Source organism: Entelurus aequoreus, linkage group LG06, assembly GCF_033978785.1.
Source record: "Entelurus aequoreus isolate RoL-2023_Sb linkage group LG06, RoL_Eaeq_v1.1, whole genome shotgun sequence".
NCBI classification, from domain to species: domain Eukaryota; kingdom Metazoa; phylum Chordata; class Actinopteri; order Syngnathiformes; family Syngnathidae; genus Entelurus; species Entelurus aequoreus.
The window spans coordinates 2,826,220-2,852,631 of NC_084736.1; the positions used below are offsets into that span (position 1 = coordinate 2,826,220).

The 26,412-nt window shown below is 38.6% G+C and overlaps 1 protein-coding gene across 1 annotated transcript in view; it reads right to left on the reverse strand.

The window, feature by feature from the left end:
* LOC133651743 (hemicentin-2-like) overlaps nt 1-26,412 on the reverse strand; it is a 41,340-nt gene that overhangs the window by 2,624 nt on the left and 12,304 nt on the right. The window contains exons 6-11 of the mRNA XM_062049836.1: nt 23,298-23,561; nt 22,378-22,509; nt 13,176-13,439; nt 12,943-13,101; nt 8,040-8,264; nt 4,859-5,095 (exon numbers count right to left, since the gene is read on the reverse strand). Of these exons, the coding sequence (XP_061905820.1) occupies nt 4,859-5,095; nt 8,040-8,264; nt 12,943-13,101; nt 13,176-13,439; nt 22,378-22,509; nt 23,298-23,561 (1,281 nt within the window). The remainder of the gene's footprint in view (nt 1-4,858; nt 5,096-8,039; nt 8,265-12,942; nt 13,102-13,175; nt 13,440-22,377; nt 22,510-23,297; nt 23,562-26,412) is intronic.

Here is a 26,412-nt window from a genome sequence, read left to right on the forward strand (position 1 = left end):
GTCCTCATGTGTCCAGGGACATATTTACTGACTTTATTAACATAATATACATTTTAAATAAAAGGAAAAAATCTTTTGTGACAATAAAATATCGACGTAATCATAGTTGTATCGACTAGATACGCTTCTGTACTTGGTATCATTACAGTGGATGTCAGGTGTAGATCCACCCATGGCGTTTGTTTACATTCAGCGTGCTAGCTTTTGTTAGCATTGAGCTACTGTATCCTCCTACGCTGTGTAGTGAAGCATGTTTAGCTATTCCTCGTCCTCCAGTGATAATGCTACCTGTAAGAAACTTACTTTATTTGTCGCCATGGAGACCAGGATTAGTGATTTAGAAGTAGCTAAAACACTGTGGATGGAAGTTAGCCATGTGTTAAAGCAGCTCTTCCTGAGGGTGTTTCAGTGTTATAACTTCACCTTTATCTAGCAGTATAGCTCGGTTGGTAGAGTGGCCGTGCCAGCAACTTGAGGGTTGCAGGTTCGAGCCCCGCTTCCGCCATCCTAGTCACTGCTGTTGTGTCCTTGGGCAAGACACTTTACCCACCTGCTCCCAGTGCCACCCACTCTGGTTTAAATGTAACTTAGATATTGGGTTTCACTATGTAAAAGCGCTTTGAGTCACTAGAGAAAAGCGCTATATAAATATAATTCACTTCACTTCACTTCATCTTGACTTTTTACACCAACATTCTCCCTTTTCTGTCTACACACTGTGTCTGCTTGTAAGTACTCTGTGTGTGTGCGCTGCCCAACATGCTCCTCTGCTCATAAAACCAGCAATGTCACCAGGTGAGGACGCGCCGTCATGCCCGTAAAAAAAAAAAAGGGGAACCAGTACTTTTCAGAGCAAAGCTAAAGTAGCAAAGAAAGTCACACACACACTAGGTGTGGCAAAATTATTCTCTGCATTTGACCCATCCCCTTATTCACCCCCTGGGAGGTGAGGGGAGCAGTGAGCACAACACAGCGGACTCTGATGCTCTTTTTGGTTCCAGTGGACTACACATCATCCACCTTAATGTGAACAGCCTCTCTGGAGCCAAACTCGACCAAATCAGAGAAATGTTCCTCAACACGAAGGTAAAAATCTTGTGTTTCTCTGAAACCAAATTTGATCAAAGTATTTCTGATTCAGAGATAGAAATACAAAACTTTTCGGTTATCAGAAAGGATAGGAATAAACACGGTGGGGGCGTTTGTATGTATATTCACCAGGATATTAAATACATAACTCGCACTGATCTTAACCACAATAACCTGGAATCTGTGTGGGCGGAAATCAAATTTAAAAATGCTAAGCCGGTACTAATAGGGACTGTTTATAGACCCCCTAATCAGAGTGATTTCTATGGGGCTTTGGAAGAATGCTTGGCGGGGACAGACAACATGGAGAAAATTATAACTGGGGATCTGAACACAGATATTCAACGCAAAGATGCGCCTGTCTTCAGATCCTTCAGCAAGTTTTGTAATCTCCACGGTCTTTCCCAGCTAATAGCGCTACCCACAAGGGTGTGTGATTCCACCCAATCAACCATAGATCTCATTCTCACTTCAGACCGGCCTAAAATAAAAAATAGTGGGGTCATGATCTGTGGTCTTAGCGACCACTATCTAACCTTCTGCACCCGTAAAATAGCTAAACCTAAAGCCAATGGCCACATAACAGCCCAATCCAGATCCCTCAAAAAATACTCCAATGACAATTTCAATTTAAAATTAGATGAGTGGGACTGGTGCCCTGTGCTCGCGAGCAACCTGGTTGATGTCGCTTGGGATCGCTTCAAAACGGCGTTCCTAAAGATACTAAATGACATGGCTCCCGTGAAAACAGTCAGGATCAAAGCCCGCTCGGAACCATGGATGAATCCGGACCTATTAGCTGCCATAAAAGACAGAGACAGGAAATACTCTGAATACCAAAAATGTAAAACAGAAGTAGATAAACAACCCAATAATATCAACCTCAAATTACTCCTTTCAACTCTCAAAAAGCAATGCAATAAATTAAGAAATAAGTCAACCAACCTGACTAAATCCTTAAAAAAAAATTACATTAACGACAAAATAGAGGAAAACACGAATAAGCCACGTGAGCTCTGGAAAATTCTCAACAACCAGCTTCCTGGTTGCAGCCAGAAACTTAAAACAAGACTCACCAACATCAGCATCAAGGAGGGTGACTCCCTCATTACAGACAAAATGGAGGTAGCTAGCAGACTTAACGCCTTTTTCACCAGCATAGCTGCAACTCTTGTCAACAAGCTGTCCCACCACTCTGGTCGCTTTGGTGTAGAACACATTAAAGCCTTCTACAGAAAGCTAGGAGTATCCAACAATGATTTCAAATTAGAAATGGTCACAGCTGATGAGGTGTTTAAAAAATTGAGCGCGCTCCACCCTAACAAGGCCACCGGTCTTGATAATATTCCCTCCAGATTCCTCAGGGACTCTGCCTCCATCATTGCCCCGATCATCACGCACATAATAAACCTATCAATTACACAAGGCCAAGTACCAAAAGATTTTAAGATAGCAAGAGTAACTCCCCTCTTTAAAAAAGGAAGCAAATTGGAACCTGGCAACTACCGACCTGTTTCTATTCTCAGCTCCATTTCGAAAGTAATGGAGAAAATAGTTTATGAACAGGTCGATAGTTACCTTGCCACTAATAAACTCATGTACAAATTCCAATCCGGCTTCAGAACTAACCACTCCACTGACACATGCCTTCTCTATCTGACCGACCACATCAAACATGAGGTGGACGCGGGCAAATACTGCGGCATGGTCATGCTGGACCTTCAGAAGGCCTTTGACACCGTTAACCACGCTATACTGTTGGATAAGCTCAGAGCAATCGGATTTAACAAAACCTCTTGGAGCTGGATGCAGTCTTACTTGGAGGGGAGGGAGCAGGTGGTAGAGGTGAACGGCACCGTGTCCCCCCCCCTCTCGGTGAACTGTGGAGTCCCCCAAGGCAGTATATTGGGACCTTTACTGTTCCTAATATACATAAACGACATGTCATCGGCATGTGACTGTGAATTGTTTTTGTTTGCGGATGACTCTGCCCTGCTGGTATCCGGCAAGGACAAGTCACAGGTGGAGAAAATCCTCAGTGCTGAGCTCTGTAGAATTTGCACCTGGCTCGCTGACAACAAGCTATCCATCCACTTGGGTAAAACAGAATCCATCCTGTTTGGGTCCCACATCAAACTTAAGAGAGTCAATCACTTCACCATAAAAGTAGGTGACAGTGTCATCACCAGGAAAGATGAGGTCACCTACCTAGGTTCCATTCTAGAGGCTAACCTTTCCTGTGATAAAATGGCAACCAAGGTAATCAAAAAGGTTAACCAACGAACGAGATTTCTCTACAGAATTTCCTCTCTGGTCAACAAAAGCACCTTGAAGATTCTGGCGGGAACTCTCGTTCAACCCTTTTTCGATTACGCATGCACCTCCTGGTACCCTAGCACCTCCAAAACCCTCAAATCTAAACTCCAAACATCTCAGAACAAGCTAGTCAGGTTACTTCTAGACCTCCACCCCAGATCCCACCTCACTCCTACCCACTTCTCTAAAGTGGGCTGGCTCAAGGTGGAGGACAGAGTTAAACAACTTGCACTGAGCCTAGTCTATAAAATCCGCTACACCTCCCTGATACCGAAGTACATGTCAAACTACTTCCTTAACGTAAATGACCGCCATAACCACAACACCAGGGGGTGCTCCACTAACCACGTTAAACCCAGATTCCGAACTAACAAAGGTCTTAACTCATTCTCTTTCTATGCCACATCAATGTGGAATGCGCTCCCAACAGGTATAAAAGAAAGGGCATCTCTATCCTCCTTCAAAACCGCTATAAAAGTTCACCTCCAGGCAGCTACAACCCTAAACTAACACCCTCCCCGGATTGCTAATAATCAAATGTAAACAATCAAATGCAGATTCTTTTTCTTATGCCTTCTGATCTCTCTCTCTCTCTCTATGTCCACTACTTGATGTCCATATCCCCCCCCCCCACCCCACCCCCCCTCCACACTCCTGATTGTAAATAATGTAAATAATTCAATGTGATTATCTTGTGTGATGACTGTATTATGATGATAGTATATATGATAGTATATATCTGTATCATGAATCAATTTAAGTGGACCCCGACTTAAACAAGTTGAAAAACTTATTCGGGTGTTACCATTTAGTGGTCAATTGTACGGAATATGTACTTCACTGTGCAACCTACTAATAAAAGTCTCAATCAATCAATCAATCAAGCAGCAGTGGTGGCAGCGCCCGGGAATCATTTTTGGTGATTTAACCCCCAATTCCAAGCCTTGATGCTGAGTGCCAAGCAGGGAGGTAATGGCTCCCATTTTTATAGTCTTTGGTATGACTCGGCCGGGGTTTGAACTCACAACCTACCCATCGCAGGGCGGACACTCTAACCACTAGGCCACTGAGCAGGTATTTATCTTAAGTGCAGTTGTTGATGTTAAATAAAGTGATTAATGGCAAAACCGCTTGTCATTTTTATGTTGAGGCGGCGGGGGTGATGTCGTTAGCTGCATGTAACTAATAAAGTAACTTGTGGTCTAACTTAGTTACTTTTAAATATAATATAAAGCAAAAGCCACATGAATGATTATCATCTCCAAACCAAGAATGGTGGCTCACACTCAACTTAAATAGTCTTAATCACCAACAGAAAACAGGTGAGGGGAAAAGTGCTTGAAGGCATGTTATGAAAGAACACCAACACATCAGGAAGTGTCACCAAAATAAGAGCGCAGGACAGGAACAAGCACTAAAACACGGAAAGTGTCAGCATATGTACTCTTCTTACCTTTTGGAATGACTTCAACCTTATAGAAGACCATGTCCAGGTAATTAGAGGCCCTGCAGGTGTAGAGACCTGCCTCCGTTACCGTGATGTTGCCCCCCGAGACACGAGCGTCTGCAGCGTGGATCCAGACAATCTCCGGCGGTGGGTGGCCATCAGCCTCACACACCAGCTCCTCGGGGTAACCTCGGAACAGCGGCACCACCGTGGGCAGTTTGGTGGTGTTGATGACGGGCTTGTCTGTGAGGGGCCACACCAAGTAAGGCAAGGACACATCCATAGTTTGCAGTGTGTCTTAAAAGGGGGTCTCACAGTGTGTGTTAAGAAAAGGGGGTCTCAGAGTGTGTGTTAAGGAAAGGGGGTCTCACAGTGTGTGTTAAGGAAAGGGGGTCTCACAGTGTGTGTTAATAAAAGGGGGTCTCACAGTGTGTGTTAAAAGGGGGTCTCACAGTGTGTGTTAAGGAAAGGGGATCTCACAGTGTGTGTTAAGAAAAGGGGGTCTCACAGTGTGTGTTAAGAAAAGGGGGTCTCACAGTGTGTGTTAATAAAAGGGGGTCTCACAGTGTGTGTTAAGAAAAGAGGGTCTCACAGTGTGTCTTAAAGGCCTACTGAAATGAATTTTTTTTATTTAAACGGGGATAGCAGATCTATTCTATGTGTCATACTTGATCATTTCGCGATATTGCCATATTTTTGCTGAAAGGATTTAGTATAAAACAACGACGATAAAGATTGCAACTTTTGGTATCTGATAAAAAAAAGGCTTGCACCTACCGGAAGTAGCGTGACGTAGTCAGTTGAACATATATGCAAAGTTCCCTATTGTTTACAATGATGGCCGCATGAAGTGAGAGAGATTCGGACCGAGAAAGCGACAATTTCCCCATTAATTTGAGCGAGGATGAAAGATTTGTGGATGAGTAAAGTGCAAGTGAAGGACTAGTGGGGAGTTGAAGCTATTCAGATAGGGAAGATGCTGTGAGAGCCGGGGGTGACCTGATATTCAGCTGGGAAGGACTACAACAGTAAATAAACACAAGACATATATATACTCTATTAGCCACAACACAACCAGGCTTATATTTAATATTCCACAAATTAATCCTGCATAAAAACACCTGCGTGTTTGTTATGCTAGCTCCTAGCTCCTCTGCTAGCTCCTAGCTCCATAGAACACGCCAATACAATTCAAACACCTGATCAACACACACAATCACTCAGCCCAAAAGACCGTTTACCTAACCCAAGGTTCATAAAGCTTATATATTTTTAAAAAGTTACGTACGTGACGCGCACATACGGTCAAGTTATCGAATGTTTAGCAGCCAAGGCTGCATACTCACGGTACCTGATATTCAGCTGGGAATGACTACAACAGTAAATAAACACAAGACATATATATACTCTATTAGCCACAACACAACCAGGCTTATATTTAATATGCCACAAATTAATCCTGCATAATAACACCTGCGTGTTTGTTATGCTAGCTCCTAGCTCCTCTGCTAGCTCCTAGCTCCATAGAACACGCCAATACAATTCAAACACATGATCAACACACACAATCACTCAGCCCAAAAGACCGTTCACCTAACCCAAGGTTCATAAAGCTTATATATTTTAAAAAAGTTACGTACATACGCAAAAAAAAGCCAAAGCTGCATACTCACAGTAGCACGTCTGCGTCTTTGTCATCCAAATCAAAGTAATCCTGGTAAGAGTCTGTGTTGTCCCAGTTCTCTACAGGCGTCTGTGTATCCAAATCAAAAGTCCTCCTGGTTAGAGTCTCTGTTATCCGAGTTCTTCCATCTTGACTGCATCTTTCGGGAATGTAAACAAAGAAGCGCCGGCTGTGTACTGTTGTGGCTGACTACGTTCGAAAAATACGTCCATTTCGCACCGACAACTTTCTTCTTTGCTTGCTCGGCTTCCTTCTCCATAATGCAATGAACATGATTGAAACAGATTCACCAACACAGATGTCCAGAATACTGTGGAATTATGAAATGAAAACAGAGCTTTTTCGTATCGGCTTCAATGTGGAAGGCATACCCGTGTTCGCCGGGCTACGTCACACGCATACGTCATCCTCAGAGGCGTTTCGAACCGGAAGTTTAGCGGCAAATTTAAAATGTCACTTTATAAGTTAACCCGGCCGTATTGGCATGTGTTATAATGTTAAGATTTCATCATTGATATATAAACTATCAGACTGCGTGGTCGGTAGTAGTGGGTTTCAGTAGGCCTTTAAAAGGGGGTCTCACAGTGTCTGTTAAGGAAAGGGGGTCTCACAGTGTGTGTTAAGAAAAGGGGTTCTCACAGTGTGTGTTAAGAAAAGGGGGTCTCACAGTGTGTGTTAAGAAAAGGGGGTCTCACAGTGTGTGTTAAGAAAAGGGGGTCTCACAGTGTGTGTTAAGAAAAGGGGGTCTCACAGTGTGTGTTAAGGAAAGGGGGTCTCACAGTGTGTGTTAAGGAAAGGGGGTCTCACAGTGTGTGTTAATAAAAGGGGGTCTCAGAGTGTGTGTTAAGGAAAGGGGGTCTCAGAGTGTGTGTTAAGAAAAGGGGGTCTCACAGTGTGTGTTAAGAAAAGGGGGTCTCACAGTGTGTGTTAAGGAAAGGGGGTCTCACAGTGTGTGTTAAGAAAAGGGGGTCTCATAGTGTGTGTTAAGAAAAGGGGGTCTCACAGTGTGTGTTAAGAAAAGGGGGTCTCACAGTGTGTGTTAATAAAAGGGGGTCTCAGAGTGTGTGTTAAGGAAAGGGGGTCTCACAGTGTGTGTTAATAAAAGGGGGTCTCAGAGTGTGTGTTAAGAAAAGGGGGTCTCACAGTGTATGTTAAGAAAAGGGGGTCTCACAGTGTGTGTTAATAAAAGGGGGTCTCAGAGTGTGTGTTAAGAAAAGGGGGTCTCACAGTGTATGTTAAGAAAAGGGGGTCTCACAGTGTGTTAATAAAAGGGGGTCTCAGAGTGTGTGTTAAGAAAAGGGGGTCTCAGAGTGTGTGTTAAGGAAAGGGGGTCTCACAGTGTGTGTTAAGGAAAGGGGGTCTCACAGTGCGTGTTAAGGAAAGGGGGTCTCACAGTGCGTGTTAAGGAAAGGGGGTCTCACAGTGCGTGTTAAGGAAAGGGGGTCTCACAGTGCGTGTTAAGGAAAGGGGGTCTCACAGTGCGTGTTAAGGAAAGGGTCTCACAGTGGACGGTGACGCTGACAGGATCAGACATCATGGAGGGAGGGGGCTGCGGCCCCCCTGCTCCCAGCTCCAAGTACACCTCACACCGCAAATGAGCTCCCTTCAGGTCTCGGTAGAGACGGACGCTGGCACTAGAAGACACGTTGAGCGGCGTCCTGATGGCGCTGATGTCACACGTACCGTTGGCGTCCCTTTCAGGCAGGCAGTCAGCCAATCGCAGTGGCCCTGAAAGACATTTTGGCAAAATAGAAGTTAAGTCCAGCACATCTTGTAGTATTTGAGAGAACTGAGCAGCTTTGTATTACAGTACATGGTGTCATACTGTACAATAGAGCAGAGGACACACCATCACTCCTTGACCACAAGCTCTGTCCAGAATTGGTCATCACGACAAAGAGTGAAACATTTCAAGAATATATTTCTGATTGTCAAAAAGTTTAATACTGGATTTAACTGCTTCACGCTCTAATCAAAAATGAAGTGAAAAACACTGTTTGAGCCTTTAATGGCTCTCTTTGTTTTAAATACAGTATTTTCCAGACTATAAGGCGCACTTAAAGGCCTACTGAAATGAATTTTTTTTATTTAAACGGGGATAGCAGATCTATTCTATGTGTCATACTTGATCATTTCGCGATATTGCCATATTTTTGCTGAAAGGATTTAGTATAGAACAACGACGATAAAGATTGCAACTTTTGGTATCTGATAAAAAAAAAGGCTTGCACCTACCGGAAGTAGCGTGACGTAGTCAGTTGAACATATATGCAAAGTTCCCTATTGTTTACAATGATGGCCGCATGAAGTGAGAGAGATTCGGACCGAGAAAGCGACAATTTCCCCATTAATTTGAGCGAGGATGAAAGATTTGTGGATGAGTAAAGTGCAAGTGAAGGACTAGTGGGGAGTTGAAGCTATTCAGATAGGGAAGATGCTGTGAGAGCCGGGGGTGACCTGATATTCAGCTGGGAATGACTACAACAGTAAATAAACACAAGACATATATATACTCTATTAGCCACAACACAACCAGGCTTATATTTAATATGACACAAATTAATCCTGCATAAAAACACCTGCGTGTTTGTTACGCTAGCTCCTAGCGCCTCTGCTAGCTCCTAGCTCCATAGAACACGCCAATACAATTCAAACACCTGATCAACACACACAATCACTCAGCCCAAAAGACCGTTCACCTAACCCAAGGTTCATAAAGCTTATATATTTTAAAAAAGTTACGTACATACGCAAAAAAAAGTTGCGCACATACGGTCAAGCGATCAAATGTTTAGAAGCCAAAGCTGCATACTCACAGTAGCACGTCTGCGTCTTTGTCATCCAAATCAAAGTAATCCTGGTAAGAGTCTGTGTTGTCCCAGTTCTCTACAGGCGTCTGTGTATCGAAGTCAAAAGTCCTCCTGGTTAGAGTCTCTGTTATCCGAGTTCTTCCATCTTGACTGCATCTTTCGGGAATGTAAACAAAGAAGCGCCGGCTGTGTACTGTTGTGGCTGACTACGTTCGAAAAATACGTCCATTTCGCACCGACAACTTTCTTCTTTGCTTGCTCAGCTTCCTTCTCCATAATGCAATGAACATGATTGAAACAGATTCACCAACACAGATGTCCAGAATACTGTGGAATTATGAAATGAAAACAGAGCTTTTTCGTATTGGCTTCAATGTGGAAGGCATACCCGTGTTCGCCGGTCTACGTCACGCGCATACGTCATCCTCAGAGGCGTTTCGAACCGGAAGTTTAGCGGCAAATTTAAAATGTCACTTTATAAGTTAACCCGGCCGTATTGGCATGTGTTATAATGTTAAGATTTCATCATTGATATATAAACTATCAGACTGCGTGGTCGGTAGTAGTGGCTTTTTTCCCCTCAAAACTCGACAGTGCACCTTACAACCCGGTGCACCTAATGTAAGGAATACGTTTGGTTGAACTTACCCACCTCGAAGCAATTTTATTTGGTACATGGTGTAATACGTGTGATCAGTAGATGGCAGTCAAACATAAGAGATAAGTGTAGGCTGCACCGTTTGATGTGCTTCAACATAGGAGTATTCTCATTCTTCTTGTACTAATTGGGCCATGGACAGCAAAACTATATTACTATTACGGCTGCAACTAACGATTAATTTGATAATCGATTAATCTGTCGATTATTACTTTGATTAATCGATTAATAATCGGATAAAAGAGACAAACTACATTTCTATCCTTTCCAGTATTTTATTGAAAAAAAACCAGCACACTGGCACCATACTTATTTTGATTATTGTTTCTCTGTTGTTTATACATGTTGCAGTTTATAAATAAAGGTTTAAAACAAAAAAAAAGTTTAAAAAAAAACAAGTTAAAAAAAAAAAACAACAACAACATAGCATAGATCCAACAAATCGATGACTAAATTAATCGCCAACTATTTTTATTATTGATTTTAATCGATTTAATCGATTAGTTGTTGCAGCCCTAATTGCTATACAAGCTGTACACGGACTCCTCTCAAGCCAAGTTTAATTTCTATGGCACTTCTTCTTGAGAAGACATAGTCAAATGCTTGCTGGAATGTATTGACTTTTCTGAGATACTGTAGTAGTACACACAGCACTGTTGTGGCTGCTCAGTACAACATGCACACACGCCCAAGCAATAACCCTCTATTTTTTTTTCTAATTTCATTTTTGGCGTTGCACTGCACTTGCATCGTTTCCATGTGGGGCCAGTACCCCATAAGAGCAAGTACCTAGTCCACCAATGTTGGTCATTGCCTTCGTCACACGTCCTATTAAGGGTGCTTACTAGAGATGTCCGATAATATCGGCCTGCCTATATTATCGGCCGATAAATGCTTTAAAATATAATATCGGAAATTATCGGTATCGTTTTTTAAATTTTTTATTAAATCAACATAAAAAACACAAGATACACTTACAATTAGTGCACCAAGCCAAAAAACCTCCCTCCCCCATTTACACTCATTCACACAAAAGGGTTGTTTCTTTCTGTTATTAATATTCTGCTTCCTACATTATATATCAATATATATCAATACAGTCTGCAAGGGATACAGTCCGTAAGCACACATGATTGTGCGTGCTGCTGGTCCACTAATAGTACTAACCTTTAACAGTTAATTTTACTCATTTTCATTCATTACTAGTTTCTATGTAACTGTTTTTATATTGTTTTGCTTTCTTTTTTATTCAAGAAAATGTTTTTAATTTATTTATCTTATTTTACTAATTTTTTTAAAAAGGACCTTATCTTCACCATACATGGTTGTCCAAATTAGGCATAATAATGTGTTAATTCCACGACTGTATATATCGGTATCGGTTGATATCGGTATCTGTAATTAAGAGTTGGACAATATCGGAATATCGGCAAAAAGCCATTATCGGACATCCCTAGTGTTGCATTCATAGCGAATAACTTCATTTTACACCTGAATGGCATCAAGGAGCACCATTTGGCTTCTTCACTTTTCTTCAAACATTTACAGTACTCATCTATCAATTGTCACATGTTAATATTCAAGACAACGTCTATGAAAAGGTAAAAAAAAAAAACAGGTGGATGGCTGCAAGGGGGAAAGAAAAGTGTTTAACGCAGTGAAGCCAATTCAGAACTGCTATGCCGCTTCAGCGTTGATTGAAAAAAATCAAGAAAACACAATAAATGTGCAACAATTATGAAAAAACAAAAGGTTATTTAGACATTACTGTAAATTCCGGACTATACGCCACTACTTTTTTCCTACACTTTGAACCCTGCAGCTTATAAAACGCAGCGGCTAAATTATGGATTTTTCTTTGCTGACAGCAATAATAAAAGTTATTTTGTAAAGAAAGACAAGCAAAAACACTGGCAGGGTGTTTTAGTGTTTGTGCTATGGCGCCATCTTTTCAATGAATGTGCTCACTGCACATTCAACCTTTTTCCAAAACACAATATAGAATGTGAGATATATCGGCGGGGGACGGCCGATATATATATTCATGTTTGCATTGTTTCTTATGGAGAAACTTGCTTTACTATACAAACTTTGACAGTGTTTCCCACACATTCATTTATTTGTGGCGGACCGCCACGAAAGAATTACGTCCGCCACAAATAAAAAAAAATAAATAAAAATAAATTATTTTTTATTTTTATTTATTTTATTTTTTTGTCCTGTCCAGCTTTTTAGGCAAATCATATAGTTGATGTAGATGCCCATATAGGCTGTTCAGATTTACTTTACAAAAAAGAAGTGTAGGATACTTCTCTTGTTGCCTTATTTGTATTTGACCACTACTGTTTTCTGTTTATTTGTTACTGACTGTGGCAGGACACCTCTGCCTCTGTTTCACTTTATGTTGCTGGTAAATAATATGGTTGTAGTAGTAGGCTAAAGTTAAATTATTTAGTATGCACTAATTAAAGGGGCAGAGCTTTAAGAGACATTTTAGCTTATATATTTTATAAGATATATTTTTTGTAAGAACCACAATTAATAAATATATTTCAGTGAATAACTTATTGTTCAAATCTGTATATAAATATGTACATAAAGTGTTGTAATTATATTGTAAAATGGATGGATGGACGTTTAAAACAAAACTGTTATTATTAATTAGCAAGTATACATTTTTTGAGCCTTTTTAGAGAAAATCATATCATTGTAGTAAATTATGCAAATTACTCGATGATGTCATGGTGACCACGCCCATAGCCACGCCCCCACCGCCACAGGTATCCTGGCAGTTTATGGGAAACACTGCTTTGAGTTCAGAAATTGAGGTTCCACTGTGTTTATATTGTTTCCTGTAAGAACAATAGTTTTGAAACGCAGTACAGATTGACTTGAGGAGTTCCTTTGTAAAAACAAAAAAAACAATGACATTCCTCACCTCTGACCGCCGGCTGTAATGTTTCATTGCCGTGGTACCAGCGCACAGCTAGGCGGTGTGCGGGAGCCACGTTGATGATGTCACAATGCAGCTGCCACAAGGTGCCCTCACCAAGGCTCACGTTCTCCTCAGGACGGATGGCGACGCTGTCTGGCATTTCTGGTGAGATTGTTATCAAAAGGAAGTCAAACAATGGAAGTTCAATTGGACCCAAACGACCCGGGGATACACACTGTAGAGAGTGAAGTTCAGATCTTTCTGGCAGATTGTTCTCTCCTGGAACACAGCGGAGCAGACAGGATGAGGGTCCCAGTCTTTGCAGGTGTCAGGAGACCATGTCTTGCCGTGGACGCCACGCCCATCTAACCACTTAGTTTTCATGTCGTTTCCAGAGCCCGTGGCGAGTGTGGGCATGCATGTTACATTCTGCCCATGGCTTTTGTATTCCAGCACCAGGACCTCGGGGTGTATCCTAATGGGGCATTCGTGGGCTTCACCTGTGGAGTCAACCAAAACAAGCATTTGCAACATGCAAGAAGAGCTGAAGATGTTTTTGAATGAACGGCAGGGATGCGACAACATGGATCTCTCTTTGGAGTTTGCGTGTGTTTTCTTAGGATACTTGGACCAAATTGCCCAAATCATGCATGGATAAATGTTCATTTTCATCGAGGGCCACACTGCAGTTATGTTTGACCCGAGAGAGCCGCTTCTAACAGTGAATGATAATTACACAATTTCCTATTGCATTTGATTTTTTTTTACGGACAATGTAAAAAAAAAAAAAAGTACATTTTATGGTAAAAAATTGGTGGCTCAATTTGCAGTTTTTTTTTTTTACAGAATATTACTGTAAATGGATAAACACTACCGCTGTTTATGAAAAACAAAAAACCAAGCAACTTAGTTGTCAGAATTTTACTAAAAAATGTACTTATTTTTATTTGAACTTAAAGAAAAAAATGTTTTTTACAGCAAAATTCTGGCAAATGAGCTGCCAGTTTTTGGCGTAAAAACAACAACTGTAGATTTAACGGTGTATTACCGTAATTGGCAAAACGGCACCACAAGTTTATACAGTAAGGATCTGGCAGATCAGTTGCCGGAATGTTATCGTCAAAAAAACAGTAGCACTGTTTTTTCCATTTACACTAAATTGCTTTAAACACACTTACTGTAAAATATTTTGTTATTTTCAAAGTGTACAATTTGATGGTAACTTGTTTTGAACTCATAAGTCAAGCAGCTATTCAAGTATTTATTTCTATTTTAAGAAAAAAAATTGTTAGAATGTAAAATAATGTTTTTCTTGCATTACTAGCTAATATTTAAATTTTATATACACTAAATTGCCAAAGGTATTTGGCCACCTGCCTTGACTCGCATATGAACTTGAAGTGCCATCCCATTCCTAACCCACAGGGTTCAATATTATATTAATATTACAGCGTCAACTCTTCTGTGAAGGCTGTCCACAAGGTTGCAGAGTGTGTTTATAGGAACTTTCCACCATTCATCCCAAAGCGCATTGGTGAGGTCACACACTGATGTTGGTGAAGAAGGCCTGGCTCTCAGTCTCTGTTCTAATTCAACCCAAAGGTGTTCTATCGGGTTCAGGTCAGGACTCTGTGCAGGCCAGTCAAGTTCATCCACACCAGACTCTGTCATTCATGTCTTTATTGACCTTGCTTTGTGCACAGTCATGTTGGAAGAGGAAGGGGCCCGTTCCAAACTGTTCCCACAAGGTTGGGAGCATGGAATTGTCCAAAATGTTTTGGTATTCAAAGTTCCTTTCACTGGAACTAAGGGGCCAAGCCCAACTCCTGAAAAACAACCCCACACCATAATTCCTCCTCCACCAAATTTCCCAGTCGGCACAATGCAGTCCGAATTGTACTGTTCTACTGGCAACCTCCAAACCCAGAATATTTAAGAGCGAGGAAATTTCAGGACTGGATGTGTTGCACAGGTGGCATCCTATGACAGTTCCACACTGGAAATCACTGAGAGCGGCCCATTCTTTCACAGATCTTTGTACAAACAGTCTCCATGCCTAAGTGCTTGATTTGATACACGGGGGCAAGTGATTAGGACACCTGATTCTCATCATTTGGATGGCTGGCCAAATACTTGTGGCACTATAGTGTATGTAAAGTGATGGCAGTGGAACAAAAGCTATGTGTCAGAAGCCAACAGGAAAGGAGTCAGGAAGGAAAGGACCTCTCCCATACAGGAAAGTCTGCCACTAGTTCTTTGTGCTGCACTTTTACATTCTCTATTTAATTCTACAGATACATTCTGTTCTAAAAAAACTACTATTTCACAGATACAGGCGGTGCAGTTCAAAATAGTCATTGGCAAGTTGTTCTCCTGATAAAAGAAGCGTTCAAATATGTTTGAAGGACCGACTTTTAAATGTCTTAATCCGGCTGTGTTGCTGCAACAACACAACATTGTTAAAGAAAAGATGATTTAGCTGTTAAAGAAAACATGATATAGTTGTTAAAGACAACATGATATAGTTGTTGAAGACATTATTATTAAGTTGACCACACAACACTGTTAAAGACAACATGATATAGTTGTTAAAGACAACATGATATAGTTGTTAAAGACATTAAAGGCCTACTGAAAGCCACTACTACCGACCACGCAGTCTGATAGTTTATACATCAATGATGAAATCTTAACATTGCAACACATGCCAATACGGCCGGGTTAACTTATAAAGTGCAATTTTAAATTTCCCGCCACACTTCCGGTTGAAAAAGCCTTCGAAGGATGACGTATGCGCGTGACGTAGCCCGGGGAACAGAGGTATGCCTTCTCCATCGAATACAATACAAAAAAGCTCTGTTTTCATTTCATAATTCCACAGTATTCTGGACATCTGTGTTGGTGAATCTTTTGCAATTTGTTTGATGAACAATGGAGGCTGCAAAGAAGAACGTTGTAGGTGGCTGTAGCAACACAAGGACCTCTTACTCGGATAGCAGACGCCTAGCCGATGCTAGCAGACGCCTAGCCGATGCTAGCAGACGCCTAGCCGATGCTAGCAGACGCCTAGCCGATGCTAGCAGACGCCTAGCCGATGCTAGCAGACGCCTAGCCGATGCTAGCAGACGCCTAGCCGATGCTAGCAGACCCACCGCACGGATGATCTGGTGAAGTCCTTCGTCGCGCCGTCAATCGCTGGAACGCAGGTGAGCACGGGTGTTGCTGAGCAAAGCAGATGAGGGCTGGCTGGCGTAGGTGGAGCGCTAATGTTTTTATCATAGCTCTGTGAGCTCCGGTTGCTAAGTTAGCCTTAGCGTCGTTAGCAACAGCATTGTTAAGCTTTGCCAGGCTGAGATCTATTAACCGTGTAGTTACATGTACATGGTTTAATAGTATTGTCGATCTTCTGTATATCCTTCCAGTCAGGGATTTATTTATTTTGTTTCTATCTGCATTTGAGACAGATGCTATCACGTTAGCTCATGCTAAAGATGCTAAAGAGCTTCGTCGATGTATTGTCGTGGAGATAAAAGGCACTCTAATGTCCATTTCGCGTTCTCGACTCTCATTTTCAATAGGATATAGTATCCGAGGTGGTTTAAAATACAAATCCGTGATCCACAATAGAAAAAGGAGAGAGTGTGGAATCCAATGAGCCAGCTTGTACCTAAGTTACGGTCAGAGCGAAAAAAAAAAAGTATTTCACTGCATTCTAGTCCGTCACTCTAACGTTCCTCGTCCACGAATCTTTCATCCTTGCTCAAATTAATGGGGTAATCGTCACTTTCACGGTCCGAATAGCTCTAGCTGCGATGAAAACAATAGGAAAATATGAGGGAGTGAACAACTGACAACGTCACGCTACTTCCGGTAGGGGCAAGGTTTTTTTTTATCAGAGACCAAAAGTTGCGAACTTTATCGACGTTGTTCTATACTAAATCCTTTCAGCAAAAATATGGCAATATCGCAAAATGATCAAGTATGACACATAGAATGGATCTGCTATTCCCGTTTAAATAAAAAAAATTCATTTCAGTAGGCCTTTAAGATATAGTTGTTAAAGACAACATGATTTAGTTGTTAAAGACAGCATGATTTAGTTGTTAAAGACAACATGATTTAGTTGTTAAAGACAACATGATATAGTGGTTAAAGACAACATGATATAGTTGTTAAAGACAACATGATTTAGTTGTTAAAGACAACATGATATAGTTGTTAAAGACAACATGAAATAGTTGTTAAAGACAACATGAAATAGTTGTTAAAGACAACATGAAATAGTTGTTAAAGACAACATGATATAGTTGTTAAAGACAACATGATATAGTTGTTAAAGACAACATGAAATAGTTGTTAAAGACAACATGATATAGTTGTTAAAGACAACATGATATAGTTGTTAAAGACAACATGAAATAGTTGTTAAAGACAACATGAAATAGTTGTTAAAGACAACATGATATAGTTGTTAAAGACAACATGATATAGTTGTTAAAGACATTATAATATAGTTGTTAAAGACATTATGATATAGTTGTTAAAGACAACATGAAATAGTTGTTAAAGACAACATGATATAGTTGTTAAAGACAACATGATATAGTTGTTAAAGACATTATGATATAGTTGTTAAAGACAACATGAAATAGTTGTTAAAGACAACATGAAATAGTTGTTAAAGACAACATGATATAGTTGTTAAAGACAACATGATATAGTTGTTAAAGACAACATGAAATAGTTGTTAAAGACAACATGATATAGTTGTTAAAGACAACATGATATAGTTGTTAAAGACAACATGATTTAGTTGTTAAAGACAACATGATATAGTTGTTAAAGACAACATGAAATAGTTGTTAAAGACAACATGATATAGTTGTTAAAGACATTATGATATAGTTGTTAAAGACAACATGAAATAGTTGTTAAAGACAACATGATATAGTTTTTAAAGACAACATGATATAGTTGTTAAAGACATTATGATATAGTTGTTAAAGACAACATGAAATAGTTGTTAAAGACAACATGATATAGTTGTTAAAGACAACATGATATAGTTTTTAAAGACAACATGATATAGTTGTTAAAGACATTATGATATAGTTGTTAAAGACAACATGAAATAGTTGTTAAAGACATTATGATATAGTTGTTAAAGACAACATGATATAGTTGTTAAAGACAACATGATATAGTTGTTAAAGACAACAAGATATAGTTGTTAAAGACATTATGATATAGTTGTTAAAGACAACATGATATAGTTGTTAAAGACAACATGATATAGTTGTTAAAGACAACATGAAATAGTTGTTAAAGACAACATGAAATAGTTGTTAAAGACGACATTATTATATAGTTTTTAAAGACATTATTATATAGTTGTTAAAGACATTATGATATAGTTGTTAAAGACATTATGATATAGTTGTTAAAGACATTATTATATAGTTGTTAAAGACATTATTATATAGTTGTTAAAGACATTATTACATAGTTGAGCACGCATAAGAAGAACACAGAGATGTACTCACTAGACTGTGTTCCGTTCCAAAGCCAAAGTTCTAAAGTCAAGAGCACCGACAATAAACCAAGCCTCTTGAAGCCATTCATCTCCCACCTTCCGTGAGCCAGAGCGGCTGCGGGCTGTCGGCGAGCCCCGTGTTGTGGCGTCTTCTCCCGGGGAGGGACAAGAGCGAAGTGTGGAGGCTAAGCTAACTGCTACATGGCCGGCTGTTCCACACCCTCCCACCGGAGAGGGGGGGGGTCCTGCCTCCTTCCTGCCCCCCCCCCCCTCTTCCAGGACCATGCCAATACCGCGCAGGCGCACTCGTGCTGCTGTTGTACGAGGCTAAGCTAACTGCTACATGATCGGCTGTTCCACACCCTCCCACCGGAGGGGGGGTCCTGTCTCCTTCCTGCCCCCCCTCTCTTCTCCGGGACCCTGCCAAAACCGCGCAGGCGCACTCGTGCTGCTGTTGTAGGCCTCTATTAGTGTGACTAACAGATTGATCTATATTCTTTAAAACGTTGACAAAATATTCACAAACCATTTCCAAATTTGTCAACCTACAGTATTCAAACCATTCCACCTTCAACATATTACACCATTCAAACTATCATTTTTCCAAGTTCAAAACAATTCCAGGAATTCCCAGAATTCCCCTTTTTTTTTCTCAAACCCTTCTTTCACTTTTTTTTCTGGCGACTACTCCTTCCACATTTGTCAACCCACTTCAACCGTGTCACCGTCCAAACATTCCTCTTAATCAGGACAAAAAACAAAGTTGTTTTTTGAACTGGAAAATTTCCCGGTTTGCCCAAAACTCCAGGCATTCCGTAATACCATTTCTCAATTAAAAATGTTACTACTTCAACATTTCTCCACCGTTTTGAAAAATCCCAACACCAACCATTTCAACTCATTCACAACATTCACATTTTTTTAGCATTTTCCCCAAAAATTCCCGCTTTTCCCAAACTTCCCAGGAAGTTCCCATTGAAATGAATGGGACATGTTTCCAAGTTGCACAATTCTCAAAAATTCCTGGTTATCCCAAAATTCCATAATACCATTTCTCAATTTAAAATGTTACTACTTCAACATTTCTCCACCCATTTAAACATTCAAGTCTTTTAACATTTTCCCACAATTCTCAAATTTCCATGAAATTCCCATTGGAAAGAATGGGACATTTTTCAAAGTGCCACAATTCCCACAATTTGTATCCAATTCAAATCATTCCAACTCCAAAATATTCAGCCTGTTCAACAATTTAAAGAAACAATTCCCGGATTTCCAAGAATTCCCAGTTTTTCCAGGGACATTTTCCCCATTCAAAATGAATTGTCCATTTTTCAAACTTCAACCATTTCCACATTTTCCAACCTATTCAAACCATTCCAACATCAACACATTCCACTCATCCAACTAACACTTTCCCAAGTTCCAAACCTAATTCCGTTTTTCCTGGAAATTCTAATTCTTCAACATTGAAACTATTCTTCCATTCACACTACATTCTGTCAGCAGTTCAGCATTGAAGCATTCACTCATCATCTAGTTCAATATAGTCATGCTTCTTAGGGCTGAGCCAATCAGTGGACACTCAGATTAGTTTGGTGGCCGATACTGCTGTAGTACTGATATTTGTAGTTTATTTTGCCATTTTATGTTGGACAATGTTGAATTTTGGACCAAAAATACATAAGATAATACTTTTTAAAAATTGCAGTGATATGGTGAAGCTGCAATATTTGAAGTGCAATGTGGTGATTTGTATTTATTTACATAATGATTTTTACAAATATGTACACATCAGTTTGTAGTGACTGAGTGGAATTTATTAGGATGATGAAACCAAACAAAGCAAAAATATAATTAAATTGAATAAGAAATATGAAAACATGTTTTGATGGACACAACAAGAAGAAGGAAACATAATATCTTAAGGATGTCATTTAATAAAATGAGTAGGTTTATTATTGTAAGTATCCATATATGATATGTATCCTGTAATTATATATTTTATTGTGGATAATAAAGGGTATTGTTATTATTACTAGGGATGTCTGATAATATCGGCCTGCCGATATTATCGGCCGATAAATGCGTTAAAATGTAATATCGGAAATTATCGGTATCGTTTTTTTTTATTATCTGTATCGTTTTTTTTGTTTTTTTTAAAATTAAATCAACATAAAAAACACAAGATACACTTACAATTAGTGCACCAACCCAAAAAACCTCCCTCCCCCCATTTCTTTCTGTTATCAATATTCTGGTTCCTACATTATATATCAATATATATCAATACAGTCTGCAAGGGATACAGTCCGTAAGCACACATGATTGTGCGTGCTGCTGCTCCACTAATAGTACTAACCTTTAACACTTAATTTTACTCATTTTCATTAATTACTAGTTTCTATGTAACTGTTTTTATATTGTTTTACTTTCTTTTTTATTCAAGAAAATGTTTTTAATTTAGTTATCTTATTTTTTTTTTTTTTTTAAAAAGTACCTTATCTTCACCATACCTGGTTGTCCAAATTAGGCATAATAATGTGTTAATTCCACGACTGCATATATCGGTTGATATCGGTATCGGTAATTAAAGAGTTGGACAATATCGGAATATCGGATATCGGCAAAAGGCCATTATCGGACATCCCTAATTATTACTGTTAGGCTTGTCCCTGACAGTTTGGTTATGTTTTAGTTTTTCCTCTGTGTTTGTCTTTGTTTCCTGTCAGCGCTCTTATTTTGGTTGTTTCCTGCTTTTCTCCCTCAGCTGTGGCTGATTGGCACCTGGCCACACCTGGTGTCAATCAGCCAGCTGCTATTTAAACCTGCCTTGCCATGCAGTCTGTGCTGGAGTATTGATTGTCTTTGTAATACTTGTTGCTGTCCTTGTATGCCGTGGACGGCTTTCTGTCTCCAGTTCTCCCTGGTTCCTGATTCTTGTTCCTGTTTCCTGTCTCGTGTATTCCTAGTTCCTGGTTTGTGCTTTTTTTTCTTTATTTCGTGGACATTAAATCATGTTTTCCTGTACCAAGCCTGCCTTCTCTGCATGTTGGGGTTCGTCACCAACACCATGTGACAATTACCATATCAGAGTGCATAAGCTTTTGCTTTTTCTTGCTCTTTTTCCACAAAAAAAAACAATGTCTCTTTTATTTTTCTTTCAATATTTTTTTCAAAATGATGATATTGTATTGAAGATGCTATATTTGTTTTTGTATTTTTTGTGCACAAAATAAATGAATGAAATGAAATAGACAATGTACAGTGTAATATTTTCTGGCTTTCTCAATATTATTTATATGTCTAGAATGTGTAGCAAAAATATAGCAATAAAAAGAGAATAAAACAGACATATAAAGTACAGTATCGTATCACAGCTTCTTTTCAAAATGATTACTCAACACCTCATTTCCCGCTCTGCTGCTTACCACCACTGGGGGAGCATATTTTGCATATGCCATACATCCATTTTCTACCGCTTGTCCCTTTCTGGGTGGCGGGGGGTGCTGGAGCCTATCTCAGCTGCATTTGGGCGGAAGGCGGCGTACACCCTGGACAAGTCGCCACCTCATGGCAGTAGTCATTATAGTGGTATATTGTGGTATATTAGTCAAATGTAGGAGAGAAGTGGTTTAGTAACCCAAAAGAACCAGGAGATGGCGCTGTCGTAAAACAAAAAAGTGACACCTGATCATGGAAGATGTTTTCCCGTGTGTCTTTGCAGTCTATTCAATTTAGTAGAAGTTGAAAAGGATTTGTTGTATTCTCTTTTTATTGACCATTTACACACCTGGTGACCTCGTCTTTCAACGTCCGTGAATGGTTTATGGCGGCAAAGTGAAAGAATGATCAATGAAGTGCAACATGATGTATATACAGTATATCTCACATGGCTGACTCACCATCGGCCGTAGGGCATAATTCCGGAGCCTCGTCCGAGCCATCCAAGCAGTCTTTCACGGCGTCACAGATGAGACTTTTAGGGACGCAAGTAGAGCCGCACGCCAAGTCTGTCTGCTCGCACACCGGGGGAACTTATGCAGACAAGAGAGAGAGGCAGACATTAAACATATCAAGTCAGTAAGAAACAGAAAGAATACTGTATCACACTGGGAAGGATACTGTATCACACTGGGAGGAATACTGTATCACACTGGGAGGAATACTGTATCACACTGGGAGGTATACTGTATCACACTGGGAGGTATACTGTATCACACTGGGAGGTATACTGTATCACACTGGGAGGAATACTGTATCACACTGGGAGGAATACCGTATCACACTGAGAGGGATACTGTATCACACTGGGAGGGATACCGTATCACACTGGGAGGACTACTGTATCACACTGAGAGGAATACTGTATCACACTGGGAGGAATACTGTATCACACTGGGAGGAATACTGTATCACACTGAGAGGGATACTGTATCACACTGGGAGGGATACCGTATCACACTGGGAGGACTACTGTATCACACTGAGAGGAATACTGTATCACACTGGGAGGAATACTGTATCACACTGGGAGGAATACTGTATCACACTGTGTAAGTGCGTTGTGTTTCCCTCACCGTTCACAGAGACTACAAACATTGTGTAAGTGTGTTGTGTTTCCTTCACCGTTCACAGAGACTACAAACATTGTGTAAGTGTGTTGTGTTTCCTTCACCGTTCACAGAGACTACAAACATTGTGTAAGTGTGTTGTGTTTCCTTCACCGTTCACAGAGACTACAAACATTGTGTAAGTGTGTTGTGTTTCCCTCACCGTTCACAGAGACTACAAACATTGTGTAAGTGTGTTGTGTTTCCCTCACCTTTCACGGAGACTCGGGCACTTCGAGAAGTGTTGCCTGCCAGGTTACGGGCGTGGCACGTGTAGGTGCCCTCGTTGGTCACGGTCACATTTGGGATTAGCAAACGTGACACTCCATCTTCAATTATGGCCTGAATATTGTCGCGGTGGTCATTAGTCCAGGTGTAGTCGGGTCGAGGGTTGCCTCTGGCGGAGCACTTCAGCCACACGTCAGAGTCCAGCTCAGCCACAACATCCAGCAGCTCCTCGATGGCCGACGGCTCGTCTGACGATGACAATTGACGGTCAGCATGTTAGCGTGCACAGTTAGCGTGCACAGTTAGCATGCACAGTTAGCGTGCACAGTTAGCATGCACAGTTAGCGTGCACAGTTATGGTTCTTGGCAACAAAAGTGTGACTTCTCCCGCCTGGTGTGTTGAAAGTAGAGCTGCAAAAGTTAAAGCGTTCCATGAATCACCAGAAATAATGGCGAGGTGTGGCCGAGGGGTAAATTTAGTTTGGAAATACACGTCGACAGAACTTTAAAATCATACAGTTACCAAGCTTTTAGCAAATAAATGATTGATGTATTTGCTTTGAAGTAAAGATTTAAAAGCAGAAAAGCACCTGAAGAGTGCAGAACTCACCCAATTGTAAATAATCCCTACAAAAAAAAAAAAAACTCAGACGGTGATCCGCATCACCCCCAAAATCTAATTACTAGTAACTAACAAGCAGACAAACTGTATAAAGAACCTCATGTACATCATTCTGTCACATTTTCTAGCTTTTTATTCTGAGCTCACATTTAACTCATTTTTTTTCCCCAAGTAGAAATTTTTATGGTGAATTTTAATGTAAAATCTAAATTTAAATGTTGAATATAAATGGTAAGTGTAAATCTAAATGTTAGGTGTTAAATCTAAATATTAAATGTTAAACAGAAATGTTAAATAGAAATGTTAAATCTAAATGTGAATCAAAATGTTCAATGTTAAATCTAAATATCAAATGTTAAATAAATATAAATGTAAAATCTAAATTTAAATGTTAAATATAAACAAAAATGTTCAATGTTAAATCTATATTACATGTTAATTATGATTCTAAAAATAAATGTTAATTATAAATGTTAAATATAAATCAGAGTTAAATATTTAGTCAAAATACTAAATACAAATCTCAAATGTTAAATCTTAATGTTTTTATTTTTAACTCTAAATCTAAGTATTTAATTTGAAATATAAATGTTAAATCTAAATGGTAAATGTTGAATCCAATTATAAATGTTAAATTTAAATGTAAATATAAAATCAAAATCAAAATATTTAAGTTTGAATATAAATTTAAAATATCTAATGTTAAAAATGTTTAATTTAAATCTAAATGTTAAATCTAAATTCAAATATTAAATAGAAAAAAGGAAATGTTAAAACAAAATCTAAGTCTAAAATGTTGAATGTAAATCTAAATGTTAAATCTACATCTAAATGATCAATGTTAAATCTAAATAATAAGTCGAAATTCAATAAATATAAATGTTAAATCTAAATCTAAATTCTATGATAAATCTAAAAATTAAATGTTGAATAAATATAAATGTTAAATTGGAATTTAAGTGTTAAATATAAATACAAATGTTCAATGTTAAATCTATATTTAATGTAAATTATGAATCTAAATATTAAATGTTAAATATAAATCAGTGTTAAATATTTAATCAAAATATTAAATATAAATATAAATCTCAGATGTTAATGTTGAATCTAAATGTAAATGTTTATTTTTAACTCTAAATATTTAATGTTAAATATAAATGTGAAATCTAAATGATAAATGTTGAATGTAATTATAAATGTCAAATTTAAATATCAAATCAAAATGTAAATATTTAAGTTTGAATCTAAATCTAAAATGTCTAATGTTAAAAATGTTTAATCCAAATGTTAAATCTAAATCCAAATATTAAATGTAAAATGGAAATATTAAAACAAAATCTAAATCTGAAATGTTGAATCTAAATATTAAATCTAAATCTAAATGTTGAATGTAAATCTAAATTTTAAATCTACATCTAAATAATCAATGTTAAATATAAATAATAAGTCGACAAATGGTAAATCTAAATGTTAAATCTGAATCCAAATTTTCAATGTCAAATCTAAATGTTAGATGTAAATGTAAAACATAAATGTAAATGTTGAATACAAATGTTGAAAAATCAACATTTTGAATCTAAATGTCAAATTTAAATCTAAATGTTAAATCTATATGTAATGTTAAATCTAAATGTAAATCTATGTGCAATGTTAAATACAAATGTTGAATCTAAATATTAAATTTAAATCAAAATGCTCAACGTTAAATCTAAATATCAAATGTTAAATAAATATACATGTTAAATATAAATGTTCAATGTTAAATATAAAATGTTAAATCTATATCGAATGTTAAATCTAAACATTAAATGTTAAATATAAATCCAAATGTTCAATCCAAATTTTAAATCTATATCCAATGTTAAATCTAAATCTAGATATTAAATGTTGAATATCAATGTTAAATCTAAATGTAAATGTTAAATTAAATCTAAATGTTGAATCTAAATGTTAAATTAAATGTAAATGTTGAATCTAAATGTAAATGTTGAATCTAAATGTTAAATTAAATCTAAATGTTGAATCTAAATGTAAATGTTGAATCTAAATGTTAAATTAAATCTAAATGTTGAATCTAAATGTAAATGTTGAATCAAAATCTTAAATGTAAATCCATCCATCCATTTTCTACCGCTTATTCCCTTCGGGGTCGCGGGGAGCGCTGGAGCCTATCTCAGCTACAATCGGGTGGAAGGCGGGGTACACCCTGGACAAGTCGCCACCTCAAATGTAAATGTTAAATGTAAATGTTGAATGTAAACAATGAAAGTGGTTATAATGGAAGTAAGTCAACATGACTGCAATCATGTTGTGTCCAACAAGCTAATGTTTGTGTGTGACACAATTATGAAGCAACAGTGCAGCTAAATAATTGACGCACAAAATCTTTAGCAGTGCTTTACATTTCGCAAAAAATTCAACTATTAAGTGTGATTAAAATGTAGCTTTTGACAGCACCAGTCAAAAGTATTTGAGAT